Source organism: Macrotis lagotis, chromosome 1 (assembly GCF_037893015.1).
Source record: "Macrotis lagotis isolate mMagLag1 chromosome 1, bilby.v1.9.chrom.fasta, whole genome shotgun sequence".
Classification (NCBI taxonomy): Eukaryota; Metazoa; Chordata; class Mammalia; order Peramelemorphia; family Peramelidae; genus Macrotis; species Macrotis lagotis.
This window is the reverse complement of record NC_133658.1, coordinates 854,492,201-854,520,168: the sequence shown is the minus strand read 5'-3', so window position 1 is coordinate 854,520,168 and position 27,968 is coordinate 854,492,201. Positions and strand designations below refer to the sequence as shown.

At 40.6% G+C, this 27,968-nt stretch overlaps 1 protein-coding gene across 3 annotated transcripts in view; it reads right to left on the bottom strand.

Moving 5' to 3' along the window:
- KHDRBS1 (KH RNA binding domain containing, signal transduction associated 1) overlaps positions 1–19,466 on the bottom strand; it is a 31,490-nt gene extending 12,024 nt beyond the window's left edge. The window contains exons 1-9 of one of the 3 annotated variants that reach the window (XR_012474498.1): positions 18,727–19,459; positions 11,428–11,552; positions 10,047–10,163; positions 8,411–8,557; positions 6,443–6,576; positions 5,207–5,408; positions 4,836–4,903; positions 4,417–4,475; positions 1,337–1,528 (exon numbers count right to left, since the gene is read on the bottom strand). Coding sequence is in view for 2 of the 3 variants with exons in the window: in XM_074217683.1 (XP_074073784.1) it covers positions 1,431–1,528; positions 4,417–4,475; positions 4,836–4,903; positions 5,207–5,408; positions 6,443–6,576; positions 8,411–8,557; positions 10,047–10,163; positions 11,428–11,552; positions 18,727–19,141 (1,365 nt within the window). In the remaining variant the exon portion in view is untranslated. Of the gene's footprint in view, positions 1–192; positions 1,529–4,416; positions 4,476–4,835; positions 4,904–5,206; positions 5,409–6,442; positions 6,577–8,410; positions 8,558–10,046; positions 10,164–11,427; positions 11,553–18,726 lie in introns of those variants that run through there. The other 2 variants (XM_074217683.1, XM_074217684.1) reach the window with 2 other exon arrangements.
- Between the last annotated feature and the right edge of the window lie 8,502 nt (positions 19,467–27,968).

The window sequence follows — 27,968 nt, the reverse complement described above, 5'->3', positions numbered from 1 at the left end:
TTGAGATAAACTTTTTTTTGGTTAAAAAAAACCCCAAAAAATAAAAACGAAAAAAAAACAAAAAACAACCCACCCAACCGTTTTAAAGAATGCTTTCAAATTTTAACAAGACCATTAACTTTAGAGTTAATTTAAGTTTATTTGAGAGAGAAACTATTTTATTGTCCACAAAAAAAATGACAATTCATCACATTTACTTTGATTAAAAAAGGACTAAACTTTATTGACAAACTGCTGTAGACATTTTGACATAAGTCTTAGCTACCTATTTAGGCAGACTTACACATGTAGCATTTAATTTTCAAGAACAAAATGGGAGGACAGTACAAATCCAATTAGGACTTTAGCCTATGTACAGAGTGGATTTTTTTTCCTTTTTTTTTCAGCTGCAGTGTCCCTTTTTATATAACGTTAGTGTTGAGACATACTTGAATGAATGCATCATTTGGGTTGGCTCTGTTATCATCTTGTTTAAAACATTTACATTTTCAGCCCCCAGCATCCCAAGGAGTATTGGTGGTTTTGCAGAAAGCAAACCTTAACCATATGCAATGTTTTGCTTTCTGATTTCAAACACTGGATTTATTAGATGCAGTGATTTAAATTTTCTTAGCTAAAAAAAGCTGTGCATCAAATGAAATTCAGTCTGTCACCCTCCCTTCCACCCACCCTATTTCAAAACCTACTCCCTAAGTATCTCTCAACACTGTATGTTTGGGGCTAGATTTCAAAACCCACATATGAAAAAGTCAATTTTACAAACCTAATTTTTTTGTTGGTTTTTTTAAATCAATTAACTTTTAAAAAAAATACATCGACTATTTAATTCATGAGGATCTTTCATATTAAAAATTTAAACTTAAGATTCAACCGCCATATGCTTTTAAGGAAATGTATTTGACATCTGAGCTTACTTTTAAACGGTGGCACCTTCTACCGTTATTATGATTTTAAGTCTTAAAAACAGCCCTGAATTTTGAAATGTAGCCTAGTTTGGGAATCTGCAACTACAACTTTACGGGTTGCCTCAAACCAAACCTAAGAGAACGTTAACAAAGCTTAACTTCAGAACCTTTAAGCAAGCAATGTCACTTTGGAAACTAACATTTTTTTTTTAAACTCAACTTCTGTTTTTATTATAAAAGGTACAGTTGTGTTTATATTTAAACAACAAAGAAAGAAAAAGCATCTACACACTTTAAAAAAATTAATTCGATATTCCTAAATCTATTTTAACTAATTTTAAAATACTACATACAGAAGCCAGAATGCAGGGTGAGGATGGAGGAAGAGGGGAGAAGAAGGGAATCACGAAGAAAAACATTTAGACAATTACTTGTCTGTTGTGGGTAAAGCAACAGGAATCCTGGGAGATACAAGAAATCAGTAACAACTTTGCTCATAACTGATAATTTTCCCTCATGTTTGTTTTAATAACGTCCATATGGGTGCTCTCTGTATGACCCCTTCACTGGCCTAGCTGGAGGGGCCTTCAGGGAGGGCCTTGTCCCATTCCAGTCGTCTTGACCTGTGGAAAGGAAAGCAAGAACTTGTAAGCCACCTGGAGGGTAAGCCTGCCTTTTTAAATGGGGAGAAGCTCACCTCAACCTGGGAACTCTGCACTATTGGCAATATTTTAGCTTCTCCTACTCTTTTCCCAATGCTTCTAAAACACTTTCCTAAGGAATCCAGCCAAGTTTTCACATTGGAACAGTTTCCAAGGAGTGTGTGAGCCAGGGTTCCACTCTTTTACTTTCCAGGCTAGAAAAGCACAGGGCACCACAAAAGCACCTACCTGTCCCCTAGCACAATCCTATCTTGTAAATAGGTACAGACACAAATTTCAACAGTTATTTTTGGCTCTTTTTAAACTGGGCAAGGGTAGAGAGGATGAGAGGTTGAGCTAGTGGTATATCCTAAAAGGAGAATAATATTTCCACTCCATATAAGCCTGGAGCTAAACAAATAGTCATTAATCTGGGCAAGTATGCTCTGAGGGACCCTGGTAGGTAGCTTCAATAGGTGACTGATTCTGTCTCTTTTCCATGTTAGAGAGTAGTAGCCTCTTTTTTCTCACAAGTCAGGTTGGACAGCCTGTCCTCATTTCTACCATCTGACTGTACAGTTTTAAAAATTATCTTTAAATTTATTGAGTATTTTATTTTTCCCCGATTACATGTAAAATCAATTTTTTAACTTTTTTAAATTTGAATTCCAAATTCCCTCCCTCCCTCCTTGCCCCACTCATTGAGAAGGCAAGCAACTTAATATAGATAATACATGTACAGTCATACAAAATATTTTCATATTAGCCTCTGACTACATTTCATAAAGGCCTTCCAACCAGCAAGGATGGCACTACTGCTGGGACTAGAGCAGAATAACTTATCAGGCAGTGTTTAAATTTTAAAGTTCTGGTTGGTCAGCAGCATCTTCCCTCAGCTAGGAGCCAAGAGATATTACTGCTTCAGAAATGAAAGCCATTGTCTTCATTCATGATAAAAGAAACTATGAAGGGACAAGCACAGACTCCTAAGGAGATCTCTGCTCCATGAAGTTTACATCCCTGCTCATGTTCATAGTCCTCAGCTAGCCAGTGTTCAAACACATCTTGCTCTCACCACAGACATGGAGAGTTCTATGGTTCCTTTAAATAGCAATCACCACTACCACTACCACCACCAGCAAAACAAGCTCCAAACTCTTTGGATGTGGCGTGTAAGGATCTTAGCAAGACAATTTATATTTCAATTCTGGTTTTGAGAAAGGAGAGACCAGAGGAAATGGCAATGGATAAGCAAATTAGCTGTAGTAATATCATGCACTGAGCACAATAGAGCTGACTGGCCTTCCCCAACCTGAAATAGCCTGTTATTGTCTCAACCAGCAGAAAAAGCAATTTGACTAAATAGAAATCCCTCTCTATGCAGTTTCACCTATGAAGGGAAACACAAGAGTGCACAAACACTGCCTTCTTAACTGCTGGGCCATCCCAGACCCCAACATTGCTGATGGCAGCTGTCCAATTTTATTTAGCTCTCAAACTGGTAAATGTGGCTTCTCTCAAGCAGGCCCATCAAATCATATTGCCAGTCAGGGCTCAGCTCTGAGGCCTGACCCAAGAATTAGGAAGGGAAAAAAGATACAGTAAACACTTTTCCAATGTTTCAGAAGAGGAGCTATCCATCTGAGGTCCACACTGAGGACTCTCTGAAATTTCCTCAAGGGAAACAAAAATACTTTATCTACCCCAGAATGTCCCTTTGTAATACTTAACAACAGAAATCACTCCCTTTAACAGCACTCCCTCTAAATCACATTAATTCTAAAACTTAAATAGATAGTAAAGTCAATCTGGAAAAATGCCCATTCGGCCTAGGCTGGGGCTTGGGGGGCAGAGGTGTCTTCTGGCTCAAGAGATAAAGAAGGAGAAATCTTCCAGAGGGTCAGCAGCTTGCTTCCATTCCAGTGGAAAGAATGGTTCCAGAGGGCCTCTGGTAGTCTTCAAATACCACAGACTCCTGGAATGTTAACTAGAAGGAACTGAAAGCTATGCTCCTTTCAATATCCCTCACTCACTGGTGCCCAATGGCAGGAAGCAATTTGCTCCGGGTCACAAGCTGAGTAAAAGAAATAGAACTGGGATGTTGGGCTGGATTCCCAACTGAGTAGTTTTTCTAACTTCTTTTTTTAAATAGCTAAAAAAAATGAAACTTTCTCCTTTCACAGTACCAAACTATCCTTTCCCTGGTCCAAAATTCTCCAACATCCAGACCCATTCATTTAGCTTTTTGGCAGGTTTTCCCCATTACAGCTGGGCTCCCTGAATTAGGGTCCTATTTTTTCTTGACTGTTCATTGATAGAAAACAGATGAAAGCTCTGGCTACTTAAAGCAATAGTATTATGATATCCATCTAGCTAGGGCATCAAAGTTTTGGAAATAGAACCTATTCTGACTCCTGAGCCTCTTGTACCACTCTTGTTAGCTGCTGCCCTGCATGTGCTGTAGTTGACATCCACAGGAAGAGAAACTAAGAGGAAGCCAGCAGACAGTTCAGGAGACTTTTAGTTTATCCATCACAAACATTCTGGTCAAGTCAGGATAAAGTAGAAAGAACTGCAAAAAAGAATTAGGTGCACCTGCCATCATCTTTCTAAAACTATCTCCTTTCCTTCTCCTACTCCTTCAAATCCCAACAGCCAGACTCTTAACCAGTTATCTCTACTAGGATCTGGGTGGATAACCTAGTGATCATGTCTATCTGGGTTCCCAGTGAAGCCCTCAGAACAGTCTGAAGGGCTCTCAATGTTTCCCCTTGGAGGGTTAACCACCTAGCCTTCAATCCTGGCCAAGCCAACCATAGCCAATACAGAGCAAATGCCATTCAGCCCCAACTATATCCATCAGGACATACCATAAGCTTCATAAGAATCTTGTGCCTCTCCATGTCCATAATCGTAATACTCCGAGTCCCTGTAAATGAAGCCAAGCAATTAATAGATAGCAAGGGAACACAGGCACCTCAGTTACATTTTCCACAAATGGATATTCAAAGTCCTAGGCAGAAACAACTCTGAAATTCTGTTGAAAAACTATTTCACAGCCATAATAATAATTTAAAAAAGTCTTCCAGTGGCTAAACCTACTGACTCCTGTCACCTACTATGACAGATAAGAAACAGAAGCAACAATCAGAAGATACTACATGCACCTCTGTGGTGAGGCAAAGAGGAAGTCAGGGTTGCTTTTCATGTCAGTACTCAAGAATGTTCTCAGTGCTTCAATTTCCTTTCACTCTGAACCTGAGAAGTGTTTGGAGAATTTCTCACTTACCCTTGGCCCTGGCTATAATAGCCTTCGTATCCTTCATAACTTTGCTCAGCATACGTATCATCATATCCCTATAAGAGACACAAAAATCTAATGTCAAACTGGAGTAAGCAAGGCAAGTTATTTATTCTAAGGGGAATGGACAAGCCCAATTAAGAGAAAATATCAGGAATGAAGACGAACTGCAGGCACCTGCTACTAGAGCTGGGCCAACTGTCAGCATCCCAAGGCCTTAACTGTCTTTGAATGGTTCCAAGGCCTGCCTGCGTGATCCTTGCTCCCCATCCAGAGCTCCTCTAGTACTCAAGCATCTATGCCAACATTTAATCAGCCCTCCATTTATCTGGGAGGGACACACTGTTAAAGATTCTTACATAGTCTTCGTAAGTCTCTGGTGCTGGGGGTGGAGGAAGAGGTATTCTCTGGATGCCTGTGGCTCGGGCTCTTGGAGTAGGGGCTCCCCTAACTGCTGGAGGGGGAGGAACCCCACGGGCCACACTGGCACCTCTAGTGATGGCCCCTCTCACTGGAGCACCACGAACCAGGGCTCCCCGGGGAGGCCCAACACCACGGCCCCTGTAGAAAGAAAGAAGAATCAGTATCCTAGAGAGAAGGTTATCACAAGCATCCAAAATGCATTACTTGGCTAGACGATGGCCCACTTAGAATAGGTTCCATTTCGTAAGGTGTGGCTTTTATTGGAGCCTTTTACAAAAGAGGCCACCCCTAGTGCTGAAGTTTGTGTTTGCCAGTCCTGTATTTGGCCTTCTGCCATTGACCTGAAATCTGACAGTTTTGTTGGGACTGAAAGCCCATTATGATGAAATTGAAGGAATACAGTATAGACGCTTGCACTCGAGAAACGACCTGCAGTAAAGATCCCATAAGTGTCTGAACCTGAGCACATCTGACCCAACTAAGGACAGACAAAAAGGCCTGTCAAAATTGCAGGGGCAACAGAGAATCTCAGACTCTTCCCACAAAGGCTCCTAAAAGATGAATGCCCGACTATCTGAAGTCACCCACTACCAACACCATTCTACAGAAACAGAACCTCAGCATGGGAAGGATCTTGGAGATTGCCTTGCCTTGTCTCCCACCTTGAATGTTCAGGAATCCCTCTACAGAATCCCTGCCTCAACTGGAACACTTCCACTAACAACAAAGTGATTTCCTCCGGAAGCAGTCCATTTCAGGATTGCAGAATTCTGCTGTAAAGTTCCTCTCATAATGAACTGAAAACTGCCTCCTGTGCCATTTGCACACTGGCCCTACATCTGTTCCCTCTGAAAATGCTCCTCTCCAAAGCTTCTTGGTGCCTGTGTCCACAATCCCAATGCCTTCAAGCATTCCTCATATAACAATGGCTTCGAGTCCCCTCACCATCCTGGTTGCCCTCCTCTGAACACACTCCAGCTTGTCAATGTCCCTCTTAAAATGTATGTAGAACCAGACACAATACTCCAGATACCCCAGACACCCCAAGAGCAGTCTGAGGAGGGCCACAGAAAGACAAGTTTGGTGCTGGAAGAAAACCCCTAGTTAGCAGCAGCAGAACTCACCTCCCACTTAAGACTTTTCTCCCTAGCATTTACCTTCTTTACAATTACCTGGGAACAGGGGGAGGTGGAGGAGCTGCTCCCCTTCCTCTTACTGGGACCCCACGCCCACGATTAGGCTCAGGCACACCATTCAGATAAGATAATTCAAGAAACTGTTCTTGGCAGATATCATCCATCATATCCTAAAAAGAAGGGGAAATATAGAAATTTTCAGCTTCTTCTGGGAGCTGTTGTAAGAAGTGGTAGCATCTTGAAAATCCTATCTCAAACCATGATATCTGTCGCTAATTCCAATTTCCTACCAGAAGAAAAATGAATGCATTCTCTTTCCCCATAAGAGCCTCCAAACCTCAATAAAGCTGCAAAGGTACAAATCTTCCATTCTAGCCCTCCCCCCAACATACTCATATACAGCTAGAGAGCTGCAGAGGCCAGACTAGCCTAGAACTTAGATACAGTTAAATGTTTCCAAAGGGAAAGATGCCCAAATGGCTCCCTCTTCTCCATGGGAGAACTGGCCCCAAGTCAGAAAAGCATTAAATGCTATTTGCCAATCCAAACCCCAAGCTGTCTTTTCACACATTTCTCCTGAACAGAACCATCCATTCTTCATGCTTCACGCATTTTTATGCCTCCCTAGTGGATGCTACTTTAGGAATGTTAGCTGAATATTCAAGTGACTGGGGAAAAAAAAGCTTTTTTTTGGTGGGATAGAGGGATTGTCCCCTCTCCCACCTGCCATAATCACAGGGATATGAAGTCATCAGAGCCAGACTGGATGCTTTAGATTCCTCTAGGCTGCCACTGTAATAAGGAAATCAGATTCCTCCACCAGGCAGGTCTTGCCAAAGTCCAATTATATGGTAGGTTTCTTAATTTACCTCTACTAAGAAAGGGACTGAAGAGAAAAAACAACAAGATGAATCTACTTTCCACACTTCTATCCAGCAACTGAAGCTGGTTTTATATAACTATCTCAAAATGCTTTTAGCAAATCATCTCATATGATGGGGAAAAGCCTTGTTGGGTAAAAAAAAAAAAATCAGTTCATCTTTTCTATTACTTTAAACTGGACATTTCATATTAAAATTATTGAAAAACACTCACTCTACTCATGGAATAGGCAGGCCATTTGAGAACCCAAAGTGCCTTGAATTAAGGGAATAATCAGCTAAAATCCTCCAGTTTATCTCCTTCCCCTCTCCTAATATTTTACAGCTGAAAAGTGTAACAAATTTCTCAGCCCTTCCCTATACCCCCCCCCCCCCCAGTTTTTGCAAGGCAATGGGGTTAAGTGGCCAAAGCCACACAGCTAGGTAATTATTAAGTGTCTGAGACCAGATTTGAACTCAGGTACCTCTGACTCCAGTGCCAGCACTCTATCTACTATGCCACCTAACTGCCCCCTTCCCTATACTTCTTAAGAACTTTTTTTTTTTAGGTTTTTGCAAGGCAAATGGGGTTAAGTGGCTTGCCCAAGGCCACACAGCTAGGTAATTATTAAGTGTCTGAGACCAGATTTGAACCCAGGTACTCCCGACTCCAGGGCCGGTGCTTTATCCACTACGCCACCTAGCTGCCCCTTAAGAACTTTTTTAAAAGGTCCTTAAAAGATTCAATTCCTGTCTTCAGGCAGGAAAGGTGCCATTATCCTCATTTTATAGATGAAGCAACTGTAGCAATTAAGGGATTTGTCCAAGACAACAACACATCTTGTTAATGGGAAAAAAAAAGGAACTAGCATTTAAAGTATTTTTTCAACAATAAAAGTAGTATTATAAGCAGAGCTCAGATAATATTGGCTTACTCCTTGAATGGACTCCATTTGAAAGTAAATGGGCCCATCCTGGGCTTTATCAGGAGAAGTCTACCCCATAATAGGAGCAGAGAGCAGCTCCTGAAGTTCCTTCTCTTCCAGCAGGATTCTAGATACATTCCTTCAGTTCTGTGGCAGAAACCAGAGAACCTTGTATTTCATGATTGTGACTCTCAGGGATGATCAGGAGGGGGACTTACAGGCACAAGGAACTTCTTGACCTCTTCCATAGCATGAGCCATGAGGGCATAAGCCTCACAGGGTGGGCCAAAGACTTCAATGAAAACATGCAGATCCATGTTTAAATGGGCATATTTAGGGTCTCCTCCTTTGCGTAGTTCTTCCTCCTGAAGGAAAGAGGAGCATATGTATATATATATATATACACAGCATTTCTGTACCCTAAGAATCATTCATATTCTGAAAAACTACAGGTTGATGTTTCAAGGATCTATGAGTTCATCATTCCTTCCAGCAAGGCAGAATAGAATCCTTTATTTAATTATCCTCATGAACTAATTTGACCAAAAACATCTGAGAGCAAGCAACCAAACCTAGATGCTAAGCCTCATCCCTAGGATAGTTGGACTTCTCAAAACACACAAAACCAGGTCCACATATGGAATCTGTCTAACCTGGCAAGACCTCCAAAAGTTTAAGTTCTGCTAGCATAGTCTTTAGAAACCTAAGAGTCACCTCCCTACTATGAGACACTAGGGAAAGAAGATGAAAAGGAAAGAAATATTCAGAGAAAAACCTGACCACATGAAGGGTTTAGCTTCCATGAATAATTTCACATGATGTCTTATGCCCCAAAATAGAGCAGTATAAAGATTTTGAGGGTTTATAGCTGGTAAAGTATCTTTAGTGATTATCCCCTCTAGCCATCATTTTGCAGACCAGCAAACTAAGGCTGGGGAGTGGGGAGAGGGCACAGAAGGGACACTCTTACTCACCCATCCCATAGGCAGTCAGGTTTAGAACGCAGATCTCTTGCCCCAAATTCAATGTTCAATGTACTATGCCTCATATGCCCAGAAAAAAAAAAAAAAATCAACCCTGGCATTGTCATGGAAACTGTCCCTAGTTTCTGGCTATCCATGTTGGCATAACATAAAGAAAAATACAAGGTATAGGTTTTACAAGGAAAAAGAGTATCTGGTTTAATTCTAGCTGAGAACTAATCATTCTTACTTCTGCCCCTGGAGAGATTTATGGGTTTCCCTAGACCATTCATACATAATCTTCTTTTGTTGTTTGAAAACACAAATGTTCAAACCTACTGTTTTTCAAGTTCAAAATAAAAACAAAATTCAAATTACTTGCATTAACATAGAAAAGAAGAAACCCCACAAAGTAGAAAGTTTCCCATAATCATTATAACAGAAGAGGTTCACTTCTTTCAAACACCAATCATATATAGTGTTTTATCACAACTGGCCATTATTACCATATGCTAAATGATTTTTTTTATGGCACAAACAAGAAAAAAAATTAACTAGTCTGACTAATCTCCTACTTTTAATTTTCAAAAAAGAGGTGACATTTCTCTTATTTCACAGCCTCCCTTGTGTTTTACCCTAAGCAAGTTTTGGTGCTTCTGAGCTATTGCTGAGAAACTCTGCCATGTCCAAGTCCTGTTTAGTAATGGAAAGAAACAAAGTTAAAAAAGGAATAGTTCAAATGTCCCTGTCAAATTTCCAGAGCTGCCAATAAATGTGTAAACCTAGTCAACAACCATTTGTTCCCTTCTCTTAAAGGCAGAGCTCAAGATACTTACACCAAGTTTCCAAATAATTCTGCAGCATTGTTTTACAATTGGCTGCCTTTATTTACCTTTGCTTTGTCTCTCATGGAACCTTTTCCCAATACTGATATTTTGGCCCCAGTTTCCTCTTGCAGTCTTTTGATCGTGTTTCCTTGAGGTCCTAGGATCTTCCCCACAAAATTAAACTGACAGGGAATGAAAGCACAACAATTAGATACAATTGCTTACTATCTGAATTAAATCTTTTTATACATGTTCCCACAATAAGATAGATGTTTGTGCCTTGAGCAATAACAGGGACCCCATTTTAATTCTGTCTTATTTTGGTATTTTGAAGATCTCCCATTGGTAACAGCATGGTTGCCCTTCCAACAGTCTTCTTCCATTCTGCCTAGGTAGCCCATCATCTCTAAAGGGACTTAGCCCTACCCCACTGCACACATCACTGGACCCCTGCACCTGTGGTTTTCTCAGCTTGAAAAGACCTTCCCAGAGCTTTCATTCCCCTAAAATAGTTTTTGAGAACCTAAAATCACTTCCATATCACAATGAAACATCAAATTAGGATTTTAGTAGTGGTACTCTTTTTTTTAAGTATACATTTGATAGAATTAGCAGTTCAATCACAAAAATCATTACTCTATTTAAAAAACCACCATGTACTCTTCAAATTTTTTTTTAAAAAACACAAGCAACAGGGCAGCTAGGTGGCGCAGTGGATAGAGCACCGACCCTGGAGTCAGGAGTACCTGAGTTCAAACCTGGTCTCAGACACCTAATAATTACCTAGCTGTGTGGCCTAGGGCAAGCCACTTAACCCCACTGCTTGCAAAAATCTAAAAAAAATAAACAAATAAAAAATACAAGCATGTACTTGATAGAAAAAAAACTAAGAGTTTGTAGAAGGGTAACTCGATTTTGCCATGAATTCAGCTAAATTAATGGTTAGCTTATTTAAGCCATAATATCTAATTTAATCTTAATATAGGCAAGTCTTTTTTTTAGGTTTCTGCAAGGCAAATGGGGTTAAGTGGCTTGCCCAAGGCCACACAGCTAGGTAATTATTAGGTGTCTGAGGCCAGATTTGAACTCAGGTACTCCTGACTCCAGGGCCGGTGCTCTATCCACTGAACCACCTAGCCTCCCCTAGGCAAGTCTTTTAATTCTAGTTCTTCAGATTGTTTATTTTTGTAGTTAGAACAAAAAATTCCCTGATAACAAATTAAAACATAGCACTTCTCCCAAAATATAGTAAACATTCTTCAGTATCTCAGAAATGCCATGAAATGAAGTATTAAATATTCCAAGTATTAATAAAACTACTCAAGTGCTAAAAACAAGCTTCGAAATATCAGGAAACAACCCCCCAAAATAATTACCCATTTAGTGATTGGTATGGCATCCACTAAAAGGATGCAAGGATCTTCTAGGTGGACCCCTCTGCCTTACCTTGGGATACTGTTTTACTGGTATCAGTACTCGTTCCTTCAATTTCATGTTCCTGTGAGAAAATAAATCCAGGTAGTTCTCCTCATCATCTTTCTTTGATTCACCCTTCTGAATCTTCTCGATTTCTAAACAGAATAAACAGTCATTATATTTCTGAAAGGAAAGTTCCCTTAATCTCCTTAGAGCCATGACCTTAAATACTATGTGAACAGAATTAAAGAGCTGGAAGCAATGTGATCTCTTAGGAAGAATCTTGCTGAAAGTACTCATACCAACAGCTTACTGAGTAGAGACAGTCCTGTTTTGCATCCTCCCTAGCAGATAGTCTCTAAAGAGATTTTCCTAGGAGACCCTAATCCTCTAAAAAGAGAGAATTCTCTATTTGGTTTCAGTATCAAAATTCACAAGTGCTTGATAGGACTAAACAACAAATCAATTTTCTAAATACAAACTTCCTACTTCTCAAATCCTGTAACCATCTAGGGAAGTTAAGTTTTAAATTTCCAACGAGATTAAACACACTGAAATCTGCTCTCCGTAACACTGTTTAGTACCACCATTTAGAACCAGCAAACTCCTGTTTGCCATCTAATCCAAACTAAATGCCCAGAGAAGAAAGCTTTGCAACATATTTTAGTTGAATTGGTTAAGATGTTATTTTAGACCTCATTAGAAAGTAGCTTTTTGTATCAAGCACCAGTCTTTATTTAAGAATAGTAGCTTATACAGTAAAATGGTATTCCTTCCTGTACTCACTAAGGGGGTTCAGCTGCATTCCCTGTTAGCACAAGGCCTCCTACAGAGAAAATGTTCTTTGCTATATCTAAAGACTGCTTTATCTAGTATCCATACAGACAGGGACAGGGTTCTTGATTTTGAGTCATTTGAATCTAGATTTGAATCTCACCACCACCAGAAAATTCTTGTTTTTTTCCTATATAAAGCACCAAGTTTCCTATCAATATTTATAAATCCCTACACTGAGCAATTTTATAACAGCCATTACTCAAGTCAAAACCAACTGTGAACAGAAGTGTAATTCAGTGATCAGGGAGAGCAAAGTTAATTCTACTCCAAGTTTCTGATCTTTCCCCAAAATTATACCTTTATGAGGCCTCTGTACTTGACCTCAAGGCATCTATTTATACCAAAGCAAATCTCCAAAAACTTTATAATGAGTCAGATGAATGAAGCTTATTCCTGGATAAATATATTCTCCACTGCTAATCACATGGAACTTTTTACTTGTTAAAATACAGAGCCATTCAAATTCAAAATCATTTATTTTTAAGTACCTCTAAACTGTCCCTCACTTTTTCAGATGAAACCATTCTGCATTCAATTTCGTTTGTAATTACAAGAGGCTCAAAGGCAGATTATCACTAGCCTCCCTACTCTCATTAAATACCATTTTGTGGAGGCGGCTAGGTGGCACAGTGGATAGAGCCCCGGCCTTGGAGTCAGGGGGTTCAAAAACGACCTCAGACACATAATAATTACCTAGCCGTGTGGCCTTGGGCAAGCCACTTAACCCCATTGCCTTGCAAAATATAAAAAATATTAAAAAAAATCAATTGTTCCCAAATATCATCTTCCCCATGTCCCCATCCACTCACTATACTGTACAAAACTCCTGTTTAGAATTTCCCCATTAATCGATATCCCAACCTTTAAAAGGAACTGCAGAGGGCCCTTCTTGCCTTCAATATAATTGTATCCTTAAAAGAAACAATGTATCAAAGTTGTAGGAATGCAGACCAGTTCATCTTCATCACTTCACTCTGTGCCCTTTCTTCTGTTGCTTTTTGGTTCTTTTAAAGCTACAATTTGCAGAACATCTATCATTAGTCTGGAGGGGAAAATGACAAAAAAAAAAAAAAAAAAAAAAAGAGAGAGAGAGGCAAAACTCCCAAAATTAATTGGCTTTTAGGCTGGTTGGATTACAGAGTTTGACTCTGGGAAGGTTAAGAGTATATATAATTTCATTCACCCTTCTAATTCATCCCTATAGTCTGCACACTTTAATTATCCTTACTAGTTTTGGTTACTAATTTTTATAAAGGTTGTAGAAAAATGGGAGCAGCTTCAGAGAATAAAACAAAGATGATTAAAAGGGTGGAAAATAGATCTCCAAGGGGCAGCAAGGTTAAGAAACTAGAGCTATTAAAACTACAGAACAGAAAATTAAAAGGCGATTTGCTCACTAGCTTAACCTATATTAAGGGATCTTATAAAAAAAGGATTTTTATTATTTAAGATTTTATTTTTTTGTTCTCTAGATATAGAACATGTGAAAAAAAGCTCAAATTTAAATGAGAAATTTGAATTTAACATAAAGAATGGATTGATGGAATTATTGAAATACAATTGAAATATAATTGAATAACTTAACCTTCTCCAGCAGAATAGAGGGTGGGCAAGAAGAAATGGGTTATAAAGGTGCGATAAATACCTAAGGAAAGGATCTTTTAGCTGCTTCTGATAATGACTTTCCTTTAGGCAAATGTGCTTTATATAACTGTCCCTTAAAGCAAGCTCTAACTAACTGACTTTGCTTTCATAGACCAAAGAAAATTCAGTGGAAATAAAAACTGAGAGGAATCTAGATCTAGTTGAAGGAAAAAAAAAAACCCCTCCAGAATCTGAATGAACACTAGGCCCACTTTTTTTTTTGCAAGGCAAACAGGGTTAAAGTGGCTTGCCCAAAGCCACACAGCTAGGTAATTATTAAGTGTCTGAGACCAGATTTGAGCCCAGGTACTCCTGACTTCAGGGCAGTGCTTCATCCACTACGCCACCTAGCCGCCCCACCCCTACACTTTTAAATTTAATCTGAATCATCATAACTTTCTTCAATGTAGACAATCCACAAAACAAAAGATTAAGCTTTGATTCATAGCAATTGCCTATTTCTAAGGTAACTGAAAATGTAACAGTTGTCTCTTAAGCTTCCAGAGCTAAGTAGTGCCACCGAGCACTAGGCCCACTTTTTAAAAATTTCTTTTGTTTTCCTTCCTATACCATGGTTTTCTTTCTTTTCCTTTAGTCCTAATCCTTCATATAGAAAATGACTAATATGTAGACAACAAAAATATACGTATAATTTTCACTAGACTGGAGGCTAAGGTGGGAAGGGAGGGAAGAAGAAAATTCTGTAACTTATGAATGTGAAAAAACTTTCATAGTATGTAATTGAAAAAATAAAATATCAATAAGAGTAAATAGCATGTATGAGGAAATCTACATTGTCACAAGAAACCTAATGCAATACAGAAAAAATGCCTCACTGAATTGTTGGAAATGTGGGAAATATTGTATACATTGTTAAGACAGTTGATTGACTAATTTTGCTTTCCTTCCTTTCTGTTACAAGGGATAAGCAGTTGATGGTTCAGTGGAGAGAGCACCAGGAGGACCTGAGTTCAAATATGACCTCAGACACTTGACCCATTAGCTGTGTGACCATGGGCAAGTAACTTCATCCTGACTGCCTTGCATCCATGGCCAGCTTCAGTCATTCTGATCCATATCTGGTCACTGGACCTACTCAAGTCTCATGTGCATGTTATGGCATCACCTCCCTGATCATAGTCTTCTTCGAGAATGAAGGACAAACAATAACAATGATACAAGAGATAGCTTTGTTAGAAGGGAAGGGGACACATTCAGAAGTGTAGGTGATAATGAAAACATGCTACTGAGAAACAAATAATAAGAAAAAATTTCATTATTCCATTGAAATTGTACTTTGTGACAACAGAATCACAGCAGAACCCTTGTAACTTGACTTTTTTCACACCTACTATCAACTGAGTCTAGAATGCTCTGTTCTGTCTTCTCCACCTATCCAATTCTTCAAATCCAAACCCAACTTCTATTTAAACTTTTCCTGATTACCATCTTCCCACCCCCATCTACTCTCTCCCTCTTCAGAAAACCTACTACACAATTAAGTTCCTGGAAAATTTCATAAAAATTCAGGTCACTGCTGTCCAATGCAATATTGTTCAAGAATGCTTGGGTAACTAACAACTCTTCTGTTGACAAGAATTAAGCTGGCAAAGTAAATAGAGAGCATGTCACTGAGTCAGGAAGACCCCCTAGATTCAAGTATAACCCTGGGCAAGTCACTTAACTCTGCCAAACAACTAAGACCATCCAACCATCCAAGTTGCAGAAACAACTACCAGACTGCATTACTAAAAGAGTTTTCTATACCAATGAAACCACAGGTTCCCAAAGACAATGCAAAACCTCTTCTACTGTTATTCTGAACTACTGTTTACAACTTTTGTTGCTTAACTTTCCATATGGCTCCTTTCTTCTAATTGCTAAACTTCTTATAGAAAAATCGAGCTGATACTCCCCCCCATCCCACACTCAGTTATTGGTTTGAATTTCTTGCACTCAGAAGACGACAAGGTTATCTTTCTCACTAGCTTGATAGTCAAGTCAGAAAGTTAATACTTTCAAGTGAAGATAAAATAGACTATGAAAAAGAATGTCTTGTTTATACTGCAATGTAAATGCCAAAATAACACAGCTTGAGAATCATAGGCAATCATACAAAGTAACAAGCCCAAAACTCAAAAAGTAGTCTGCAAGTTGATTAAAAAGTAACTTTAAGTGAAAATTTAAACACATACCCGTTCTGCCTCCCACCCTGTTAACAATCTATTTTATTCAGTCTGCTGATGCTTGTCATATTTGTTAAGATATAAACAAAGATTGAAAGAAAAATACTAGACATTTAAAAAACAGTGCCAAGGCCCACACACATCTATGGAGCAGACTTAATTCTGATTTAATCCTATTTCTTTAATCCAAAATTTTTATGCTAATTGTCATAACGAACTAGGTCAATAATAGATCCATCTAGTCATTTATCTCTAGTAACAACACCCAGGATCTTTAGCCAAAGATATTAAATGAAAAATGTTAAGGTGGACTACAAACATCTCAATTCCCTTATAACCATTCTGAATCTACCATTCGGAAACTTAATCAATTCTTTCTTCCTAATTAGGAATTTTTACTTTTAATCTGTATTAGTTCTTTTGACAAGTCCTATTATACAAAAGCAATAGCATATCTTATTTTACTAACCCCCAAAATGGTCTCTCTTTTAATCTTCAAGGGAAGTTTTCCCCTTTTCTATTTTTACTTTATCATATTCTTCATTGAACATAGTCTTGTTCACATCCCTCTCAACCTTGGACTTTTCATGTAAAAGTCTGAATCTTATCTGTAATGCTCTTTTAATGCATTTTCACTGCCCTGTTCTAGTAGTTGCATCTTACTTTGAAGTTCAGTGACCAGAACTGCATCCATTCCAAGTGTGGACACATTTTTTAAAGGATCAGGAAAAGCTTTGTTGTTTCTAATTTTGTTTGTAATCATTTTCTGATGATACCCAGTATTTTCTAAGTCTGTTCACTGTTAAGGACCATTACAAAGTAGTGCATTCCTAGATACTTTTCCCAAGTCACAGTCAAGAGTTATAGCTCAACTTATGATAGAATATGAATTTTTTCCTTATTATATTCTTATATAGGTACATTCATACAAACACACACGCTCATCTACCATTATATTGCCCATCCATAAAGCTTTAAAATGCATTCTAAAGTTTATTTAATATTTGAAATTCAGAATGCATTCATACATATCTTAACAAAATGTATTCCAACTCAGAATTGGATTATAGTTCTCAAAAATGTCCATGTATCTATCATTTTTTTTTAAAAACTGGCATTTCTCAAATCCAATCCTTCCATTAGGGGTTCTTAAGGTGGAGTGCATGCAATGATTTCTTTGAAATATTTTGAGAAATGTGTCTTTAAAATAATCGGTTTCTTTCAGTATTTTACTGTATGCATTTAAAGGTATTAATTCTATCTAAAGAGTCCTTAGACTTCAGAAGATTGTCTAATGAATACTCTCGTCTCTTCAGACAGCCTAAATCGCTTGCCTTTTTACAAGGCTGCCTAAGGATCCATGATATAAAAAAAAGGTTAAGAAACTAGGCTCTAATTACACAAACAGAAAAACCAGAGCTTAACAAATGAAAAGATTTTCCTAATGTTATGTAAACAAGTAAACTAACAAAGGAGAAAAAACAAGTCTTTGAGGATTATTAATACATTCAAGTGGTTTCTCTAAATCTTTCCTTTAACACTCACATTACATAGATTTACTTTTGGGGAAGTTGAGATAGTCATAAAAGAGCAGAAGGACCTGACAGTTGCGATTTATTAACCTGTTTGGCCCTAGAGATTAAGGAATTATGTGTGTGGCTATAGTTCTAAACATAGAGCCATTACTATGAATGTTCTAAAGTTAAAAAGTAGAATTTAGACCATTTTGGATGCATTTCATCTAGGTCTGGTTTTAGAAACTTTTGGAAATTTAACTTCCCAAAACATTCAGCAGCTGATGAGGTGCTAGCAGACACTACCAGGTAGTTAAAACTCAGCAAGTGAGAAGACACGCAAAAGGCAATACAAAGACTATTATTAGATTGTTTTTCAGAAAATCAGTGGTTTTTGAAAATGGGTCACAGATTTAAGCATCACTCTCAGTTATTTTCCAAGAAATGTTTCCATATCAAAAGAGAAGATGCTTCAATGAAAAGCAATCCATGTCCCTTTGGTGCCACCCCATACTAAGCCAATCTTTGTGTCATTTTAGCACAGTAAACCTCAGTCTACTCTCCCGAGCAGGTTTCCTAAAGAATTAACTGTGGGCAAAACCAAGCACAACATTAGATGGAAAAATGTTTCTCACTGCATCAAAGATGTAAAGACGCAACTGATCTGGACGCGGACGATCCCTTTTCAAGATAGAGAACAAAGAAAAGCAAATCACTAATTTTCCAAGTCTCCTTTTGAGGCTTCAGGTTGCCAGATAAGCTAACGTTTCCGTCCGGAAGATTCGGGTTTTTAACGTTCTCGATAATCTATCGCAAGAAACGCTTCTTCAAAGAACCCCACCACCAGAAAGTCATGCGGAGGAGAAGGGAGCGGCGACGGGGAGGAATCAGAGCTCCGGGCGCCTGGGTGCGCGTCGCAGAGGAACAAAGGCCGGCGGGCTCCCCCGGGGGAGCCGCCGCTCCGGGCACCCCTCCCCCCGGTTCGGGAGCGGGCACAGGCCGATCCCACGCCGTTACCCAGCGCGGGGGGCGGGGGCGCGGAGCCGAGCCAGGCCGGCCGCCCCGGGCCCCGCCCCGCCCCGCCCCCAGGGGGCCTCGGGCCGGGCCCACACGCCGCGGGCGCCCCCCGCCGCCCCGGGCCGGCTCACCTGCGGCCAGCAGCTGCATGGCGTGGGTGAACGACGGGTCGAGGGAGTCCTTCTCGGCCATGAGCTCGGGCAGGTACTTGTTCTCGGGCTCCATCTTGGCGGCCGCCGTGGCGGAGGGCGGCAGCAGCGGGGTCGGGGCCGGCGCCGGGCCGCCCCCGCCCACCTCGGGGCCCCCGCCGGTGGCCGAGGGCGGCAGCAGCGGCGGAGGCTGCGTGGTCGGCGCGGCCCGGGAGCCCCCGCCGCCGCCCCGAGGCCCGCCGCCGCCGCCGCCGCCGCCGCCTCGGGGCCGGTGAGAGGGCAGCGGCTGCCGGGACGGCGCCTGGCGCGGCGGCGGGTGGGCGCCGGAGGGATCCACGGCGCCGCCGCGGCCCAGGGGCCGGCACAGCCGCGCGACGGGGTCGTCCCGGCGCTGCATGAGTGCGGAGCGGGCGGGAGAGCGGCTGAGGGACGGAGCGCGGCGGCGGGGGCCCGCGCGGCGGCGGCGGCGGTTGGCGGAGGCGGGAGAGCGGGCGCGGAGGCGACCGGAGCGGACCAGAGCGACCCAGCGAGAGAGCGGCGAGAGAGCGAAAGAGATCACCGGAAGTCAGCGGCTGCGCACGCGCCGCCCGCCAGCGGCGCCGCCCTGCTCCCGGAGCCGAGAACAAAGTCCCCGACTCCGCCACGGCGCCTGCGCGCCGCCGCCGGCGTGCACCTGGCGGAGGTTCCCGCCCCTCACGTCGACGGCCCCCGCCGGCCGGCCGGCGGTGGAGCGCCCGCCTAGCCCGGCCGAGGCCAGTACGCACGCGCCGGCCCGCCCTCGCCGCCGGTCCCACGTGACCCGCCGGCCGCGCGGACACGTGTCTCCACCCCCCCCACCCCACCCCCCACCCCTCGCGGGCGGTAAGCGGGCCGGGGCGGGGACCGAGGAATGTCTTTGTCTGAACGCGGCCCCGCGGGCCCTGGGAGGGCTCGTCTGGCCTGGGCTTGGAGCCCCGCCTCTTCCAACAGCCCCTGGGGGGAGGGAAAAGGGGAAGGAAGGGAGCGTGGAGCCCAGAGAGGTGCCTAAGGGCCTGCGGGGAGGGGGAGGGGAGAGCGGAAGGCAGGAAGCGAGGCCGGCCTGGGGCCCGGCCGGAGCCACGCGCCTGCCGGGGCCCGGCCGCACCTCCCCCGGCCCGACCCAGCCCCCCTCCGGGAGCTCCCAGGCCGAAGCCCGAGAGCGTGGTGCACAGAGGAGGCAGGCCCTGGAAGGAGTAACAAAAGGGAAGCACCAGCCTCGGCTTCTTCGAGAAAGTGCCATTTTAGGTGAGACTCGACACGAGCCAGACGGAAGTAAGCAGGGGCAGCCTCTCCCTCAGCTCCTGCACCGACCTTGAGTGGGGCCTTCCCCGGGGTGATGCTGGAAGCTAGGGGATCACTGGGATGCCCCCCCCAAAAGAAGCATCGCTTCAGTTTTAACCCAACTCAGTGAATCATAAAGAGAACCTCTTAAAGTCTATTAAACAGCATCAGAGGTGACTTGTAATTGCTCGTGAGGAAACAACCACTAGTCAAGGGACTGAGGGAATGAAAGGTGTATAAAACATACATCTACTTCTCAGAATTTGGGAAGTGACAATACAGGGGAAGCAAATACCATTAAAGCATGTTTAGCATCTGTTATGTGTCCATTAAGTTAAATATTAAGAGACCTGAATTTGAAATCCATGAATCTAGTTTTGAATCCTTCCTTTGCCATTAAGCTGCAAATCTTTGATCTAGTACATCCTTCAAATGCCTCATTCTTACTGGGCCCATCCCAACCTGCACTGGCGGGCCCAACCCAGCCAGTCAAGTTAATAAACAGCTATTGGGCGTCTGCTGGGGGGGGGGGTGCCTAATTCTTACAACTGATCCTCATATGGCCTTCTGTTAATTGTGGTTGCCCTCCTCAAGATGTGTCCAACTTATCAGTGTTCCTTTATTTACCAGAATGGGCCATCCAGACCTGAAAATAGTCCTCTAGATATGCTTTGAGAAGACCAATTATAGGGGTGCAGTGGCCTTCCTGTTTCTGGGCACTGTACTTCTATTGGGGTCCAAGATTACATTAAACTTTCTTGCTTATGGGTGGCTAGGTGGCACAGTGGATAAAGCACCGGCCTTGGAGTCAGGAGTACCTGGATTCAAATCTAGTCTCAGACACTTAATAATTACCTAGCTGTGTGGCCTTGAGCAAGCCACTTAACCCCGTTTGCCTTGCAAAAACCTTTTTTAAAAAAAAAACCTTTCTTGGTTGAAATATCATCTCATTAACTCCTATTGAGTTTTCAATCCACTAAAACTCTCAAATATTTTTTCAGATTAAATGTCTAACCAAGTCCTCCCCAAAATTGTATTCGTGAAGTTGATTTTGGGACCCCAAACATAACTTTATTCCTTTAAATTTCATTTTATGAGATGACATCCAGAGTTTTGTTATGTGTGTGTGTTAATATAAAAAAAGGTGCTGGGATTAATGTTCATTTCAGGAATTCCTTCTCAAAATCTCTGAATTCTGTTATTGAATGTTTTAACTATCCCTCCCAACTTTTTGTTATCTGCAAATTTGGTAAGTATGTCAGTTCTGCTTTTATCTTAATCTTGGGTTAAAATATTAAACAGAGAGGGCTAAGCCCAGAATTCTGCAACAGGTCATTGCAGACCCTTTAAATAAATTCACATGACCCATTAATGACTGCTCTTTGGGTCAGGCTACAGGTACTGGATATATACAGTTGTACTATTATCTAGCCAATATTCTATTTTGTCCCATCTTGTCTACAGCCTTCCCTCAATCTAACAGTCTAGTTAACACGTCAATGAAAAGAAAGAAACCAATAAAGTTAGACTGGCATGACCTGTTCTTGCTCAAACCATGCTGATTATGATCTTTGCTTCCTTCTTCTAGATATTCACAAACCATTCCCCCTTTAATGTTTTCTGGAATTTTGCCAAGAATTGAAATCAAGGCCATTGACCTATATTTTCTAAATTGCATATTCTCTTCCCTTTTTTGAAAATCAGGAAAACATTTGCCTATCTCCAGGCCCCTAGCAAGTTTCCCCTTCTTCATAATCTTTCAAACATCTCAGACTAGATAATCACACTAGCTAGTTCTTTGAGTACCATAAGATACATCCAGATTTAGTGGCATAAACCCATCAAAGGTAGCTGGGTACTTTGTTACATTCTCTTCACTTATCTTGGATATCAACTTATTATTACCCCCAAAGGGGTCATTACTATCCAAATGAAAGGGATGGTGCTGACAGCAGAGAACTTGAAGAATAACTCAATTCAGGTTTTGCTTCTTTTTTGTTTTGAGAAAGACAAAGAACATTGGACAGGAAAGGTCAGAATAAAAATGGTCACCAGAATTGATGCCCAAGATAAAGCAGAGATGATAAGAAAATGCTCAGTTGTCCTTGATGGATTCATGTTATCAGTCTCAGACAAGCTTAATCATAGGGTAATGAAAATCTAAAAGATATGATTGTTAATCTTTGAAAGTCCCACAGGCTATATTAAGATAAATACAATGTCCAGGACTACAGGGTCCCACTGTGCTCTAACATAATCAGTCTCCAGAGGATGGTATTCTATTTTCAAAGACTATAACTGGAGAACATCCAGAAAAAAAGGCAGAAAGGATAGTAAAAATATAGGAAATACATGATAGCTACCTTCCAGTATTTTTACTATCCTATGAAATCAGGCCTTTTTTTCCCCTTCTTGCCTCCAAAGAGCAAAATTAATAGCTGACTTTTATCTTAATGCTTTAAGGTGTGCAAAGTAAACCTTATATTTTATCATTTTATTCTCTCAACAACCTTGGGAGAGGCCATTATTATCCTCATTTTATAGATGAAAAAAACCAAGGCAAGCAGATAGTAAAGGATCTGCCCAGTCTCACATGGTCACATAGTAAGTATTGGAGGCCAAAATAATACTCGGAGCTTCCTGATTCCAAGTTCAGCACTTAAAACAATAACACCAATCACCAAGCTTAGCTCAAGGAGTAATGGATAGAAGTTGGGCTCAATAGAAAGGGAAAACTTCAACTGATAATTATAGCTATCCCAACGTGGAATGGGCCTCCTTGAGAAGAAGTGGGCTCCTCTCTGATGGTCTTCAGGCAAAGGCTGGATGGCCACTTATTAGGAATATCATAAAGAAGATTCTTGTTGAGTTATAAGCCAGACCCTGATCTTTGCATCCCCTTCCATTTTGTAATTTCTTGATTCTGCCTGACTTCCCTCCAGAATTTTCATTCAGGAGATCTGATCTATCTTTTTTCTGAGCCATTTGAAGTAGCATGTGTGTGATCCTGTGCGTGAATTTTTTCTCCTTTATCAGAAATTCTAAGATGGAGGGGTCATTCCCCCTGATAATTTCCTACATCAGCAACCAAAGAATACTTGTGGAATGTTAATAATTGGGAGGAGGACTGATAATGGCTGTAAGATTTAGGTTGAAGAAAAACATATGAAATATACCTATTGCTACCCTTGGCAAAGCTTGTCTTTCTGGTATCATAGAGGATTAATGTGTCCTTGCTATGTGATGAGATGCCTAGATCCAGGTCCTTGGAGCTTACCTGAGGCTCTTTCTTTCTTTCTTTCTTTCTTTCTTTCTTTCTTTCTTTCTTTCTTTCTTTCTTTCGCAAGGCAATAGGGTTAAGTGGCTTGCCCAAGGCCATACAGCTAGGTAATTATTAAGTATCTGAGGCCACATTTGAACTCAGGTACAGTGACTCCAGGGCCAGTGCTCTATCCATTGTGCCACCTAGCTGCCCACTGAGGCTCATTTCTGACACTTATTTTCTTGAGGCAATCAGGGCTAAGTGATTTACTCAGAATCACATAGCTAAAAGTATTTGAGGTCAGATTTGAATTCAGGTCCTTCTGACTTGAGAGTGTATTCATTTTGTCACCTAGCTGCCATCTCCAGTCATCCTGATTTATCTGGCCATTGGACCCAGATGACTTTGGAGGAGAAAGTGAGACTGGTGACTAAGCATAGTATCTCCTCACTTAAATATAATTTCACTTGCAAGTCATGGCATCATCTCTCTGATGTCATGGCCTTCAAGAACTAAGGACAATTACCATCACTATAATGAGGCTAATTTATAGAAGACTGGGACAGAAGTAGGAGTTTCAGGTTTGGGTGACCAAGGATTAGTGTACTTTTGGAGGCTGACTATCAAATTTAACAATAGCTTTCTTTAAGCTGTTTCTAGACACAAGACACTCTGCTAGACCCCGGGGATTTAAAGAGAAACAATTCCTGTACTCTAGAAAACAAGTATGTAGATAGTTATAATGCAAGGGAGCTTGACCAAGGGGGAACAGGAACAGGAAAGATCAGATAATGCATTTTGGAAAAATGTGAAGAGATGGAGTTAGAAGAGGGGGCTGGAGAGCAAGGAAGACCATGAAGGAAGTGGGGCTTGAGTTGAACCATGAAGGAAGTGGGACTTGAGTTGAACCACGAAGGAAGTGGGGCTTGAGTTGAACCTTGAAAGAAGGAGAAGGATTGTAAAAAGTACAGATGTTAACAGTTCATTTCAAGGATGGAGGACAGCTTGAATGAAGGCAATAAATGTAATGTGAGATGGATATAGAAAGAACTAGGGCAATAGATTGGATACACGGTGAATAAGGGTAGGGGGATAGGGAAGAAATAAAAAATATGTATAGTAATAGATTTGCAGTTTCATGTTCAGTCATCTTTTTATTATACTTTTATGAAAATCCTTAAAAACAAAATAAATAAAAAATTTTAAAAAAGAAAAAAAAAGAAATGTTAGGATCAGTGAAACAGCAAGTAGACTAGTGTGGTTAGACCATGGAATGAAGAGGAATACTATGAAATAAAGGCAGATTAACCTAAAGAATCTATATTTTACCTTAAAGACAACAAAGAGTCACTGAAGATTTGTGAGTAGGCTAGCAACACGATCAGATATGTGCCTTAGGAATGTTATTTGGGGGGGGGGGCAGCTAGGTGGCACAGTGGATAGAGCACCAACCCTGGAGTCAGGAGGATCTGGAGTCAGGAGGATCTGAGTTCAAGGTTAGCCTCAGATACTTTACTAATTTCCTAGCTGTGTGGCCTTGGGCAAGTCACTTAACCCCATTGCCTTACAAAAAGAAAAAAATACAAAAAGGAAGATAATTTAGGCAGCCATATGAAGGATGAGTCAGAGAGGGGAAGAGAATGGAGGCAAGGAGACCAATGAAGAGGCTATTTCCCTTGTCTAAGGGAGGGTGATGAAGAACTGAAGGAAGGAGATGGCGGAGGGAGAGCAGAGAGGGTCTGAAGGCATGTGATGCTTTGGAAGTAGAAATCACCAGGACTTGGACACTGAACGGAGGAGGGGTGGTAAGGGGAGGGAAAACTGAGAAGCGGAATACAAAGTAACAAGCCTGGGTAGTTGGGAGGATGCCATCCATCAATAGATAGCATTTGACCAACTCTAACACCGGGTAACTTTTGGCTATTGTCATTGCCTTGTTCTGATTTCTTTTTTGATATTTTATTTTTCCAGCCACATGTCATTCAACATTCATCCACCTGCATGTTCATAAGTTACATGGTTTTTCCGTCCACTCTCCCAGTCTGGTAAATGTTGTACATAAACACCTATATTCAATATCCCCAAATATTAGTCATTTTGCATATGAGGAATTAGGATCTAGGGAAAAGAAAGACAGCCATGGGATAGGAAGAAAAACATAAGAGAAGTTTTTTAAAACGTGAACAGGGTATCCATTCTGATCTGTAGTTTTGTTGCTGTTTTCCTATAGATGTGGATGGCATTGTCCATAGTAGTTCTCCTAGGGTTGTCCTGAACTGCTGAGAGGAGCTGCATCCATCAAGGCTGATCAACTCACAATGTTGCTAATGTATACATTGTTCCCTTTGCTCAGCATCAGTTTGTATAATTCTCCTCTAAAGTTTGATCATTTATTTTTCTCATCTCTTTTGATAAAATTCAGACAGAAATGGTCCTGGGACCCAGTTGCTCTGCACTATTTTTTTTTAATGATTGAATAAAAGTATATGTAACCCAGGGGAACAACTAGGTGGCATAGTGGATAGAGCACTGGCCTTGGAGTCTGGACGGGAGTTCGAATTAAGCCTCAGACACTTGATACTCACTAGCTGTGTAATCTGGGCAAGATAAACCTGATTGTCTCACATCCAGGGCTATCTCCAGTTGTCTGGATTTATATCCAGCCACTAGATCCAGATGGTTCTGTCGGAGAATGTGAGGCTGGTAACTTAGCATAGCATCCCCTCACTCAAATCTAGTTCATATGCTTGTCATGGTCCTGTTCAAGAACGAAGGACAAGCATTAATGTGACCCATGACAAATCACTGAACTTCTTGATATTTGCTTCAATTTGCTTCATTTTCTTCATCTGTAAAATGGGAATAATAACACCTCTCAAGGTTATGAAGATCAAATGAAATGGTATTTGTGAGGCGAGTCAGTTTCTTCCGTAAAATGGAAATAATAACACTTAATTCTCAGGGCTATGAAGATAAAATAAGATGATATTTGTAAAGCTCTTTGCAAACCTTAACATGCTTTATAAATGCTTGCTGTTGTTAGGTAAGTTTATCTGTAGGCTTACTGAAAGCATCTTCAGGACAGTGATGAGTAATATTTCTTGGTTTTTATTTTTTCCATTAGATCACTAAATTTTTTCTTCTTTTCAAATTTTTTTTCAATCAGCACTAGTCTATCTTCTTCCCCTCCCTCCTCTCCTTTGTGCACAGTGAGAAAGCAAGAAAAGCAAAAATCCCTGTTACAAACATGTATAACCAAGCAAAACAAATCCTTCTCTTCCTTCTCTGAGCCATATCCAAAAATAATATGTCTCAACCTGCACTCTGAGTCAATCCCTCTCTATTCAGAGGTGAGGAGAATGTTTCATTATGAGTCAGGGCTGATCATTGTATTGATCAGTATCCTTAATCTTTTCTAATTTGTTTTCCTTTATAATGTTATTATTATTTTTATTATTATTATTGTATAAATTGTTCTCCTAGTCCTATTCACTTCACTCTGAATCAGTTCATACAAATCTAACTATATTTCTTTGAAATCATCCATCATTTATTATAGAAAATACTTTTCCATCACATTCATATACTATAATTTGTTCATCCATTTCTCAATTGATCCACCTAATTTTTTATGTCACAAAAAAGAATGGCTAGAAATATTTTGTACATGTAGGTCCATGTCTTCTATTTTTGATTTCTTTAAGATATAATAATGGTATCACTGGGTTAAAGGCTGTGCATATTTTTAATTTTTTAAATTACATTTAGAGATAGTTTTCAACATTAATTTTGTAAAATTTTCTCCTTCTCCTCCCCAAGGCAGCAAGTAATCTGATATAGATTATATATGCAAAATCATGTCAAACATGGTTCCCTATTAGTCATACTGTGAAAGAAGAATCAGAACAAAAGGGAAAAACCACAAAAAAGAAAAAAATGAAAATAGTGGCATACATATTTTAGTAACTTCTTGTGCATAGTTCCAAATTGCTTTCCTGAATGGATAGACCATCACAGCTCCACTAACACTGCTTGATTATACCTATTTTCTCATAGCCTCTCCAGTATTTATATTCCTTTTTATATGCCAGTCTGAGGGTTGAGGTGGAATCTCAGGGTTATTTTAATGCTCATTTCTCTAATTGTTAGTAATTTGGAACATTTTTTTCATGTGGCTATTAATTTCTTGGATTTCTTCATTGAAAACTACCTGCTTATATTTTTTGTAGGTCTCTATATTTTAAAAGCTGTTCATTTTATCTAGTGAATGAATGAAAAGAAGAATGTATTAAGCACTTATTATATGCTACAGAATTTAGAGAGTATGACTATTTGGCATGATAAAGGTCCCCTAAAAATATTGTTTTTGATTTTTTATGAATCTGTATAAATCTTATATCCAAGTGATTGTGGGCCTCAGTTTCATCTATGATAATATTTAAGTTCTAGTTTAATTAGTTTATTGAATTTGCCAGAATATTTTGGAGTCCATATTTGCAATACATGTATATATCATGTTAGTTTATGAAAAATAGGGAACTTCTAGTGTTCTGGTAAGAAAAAGGAGAAGAGGCAGCAGGAGAAAGGGAAGGAGAAGATAAAGATGATGATGGTTGAGAGAGACCTGAAATTGTAGAGAGTGGGTAAAGATTTCAGTATACAA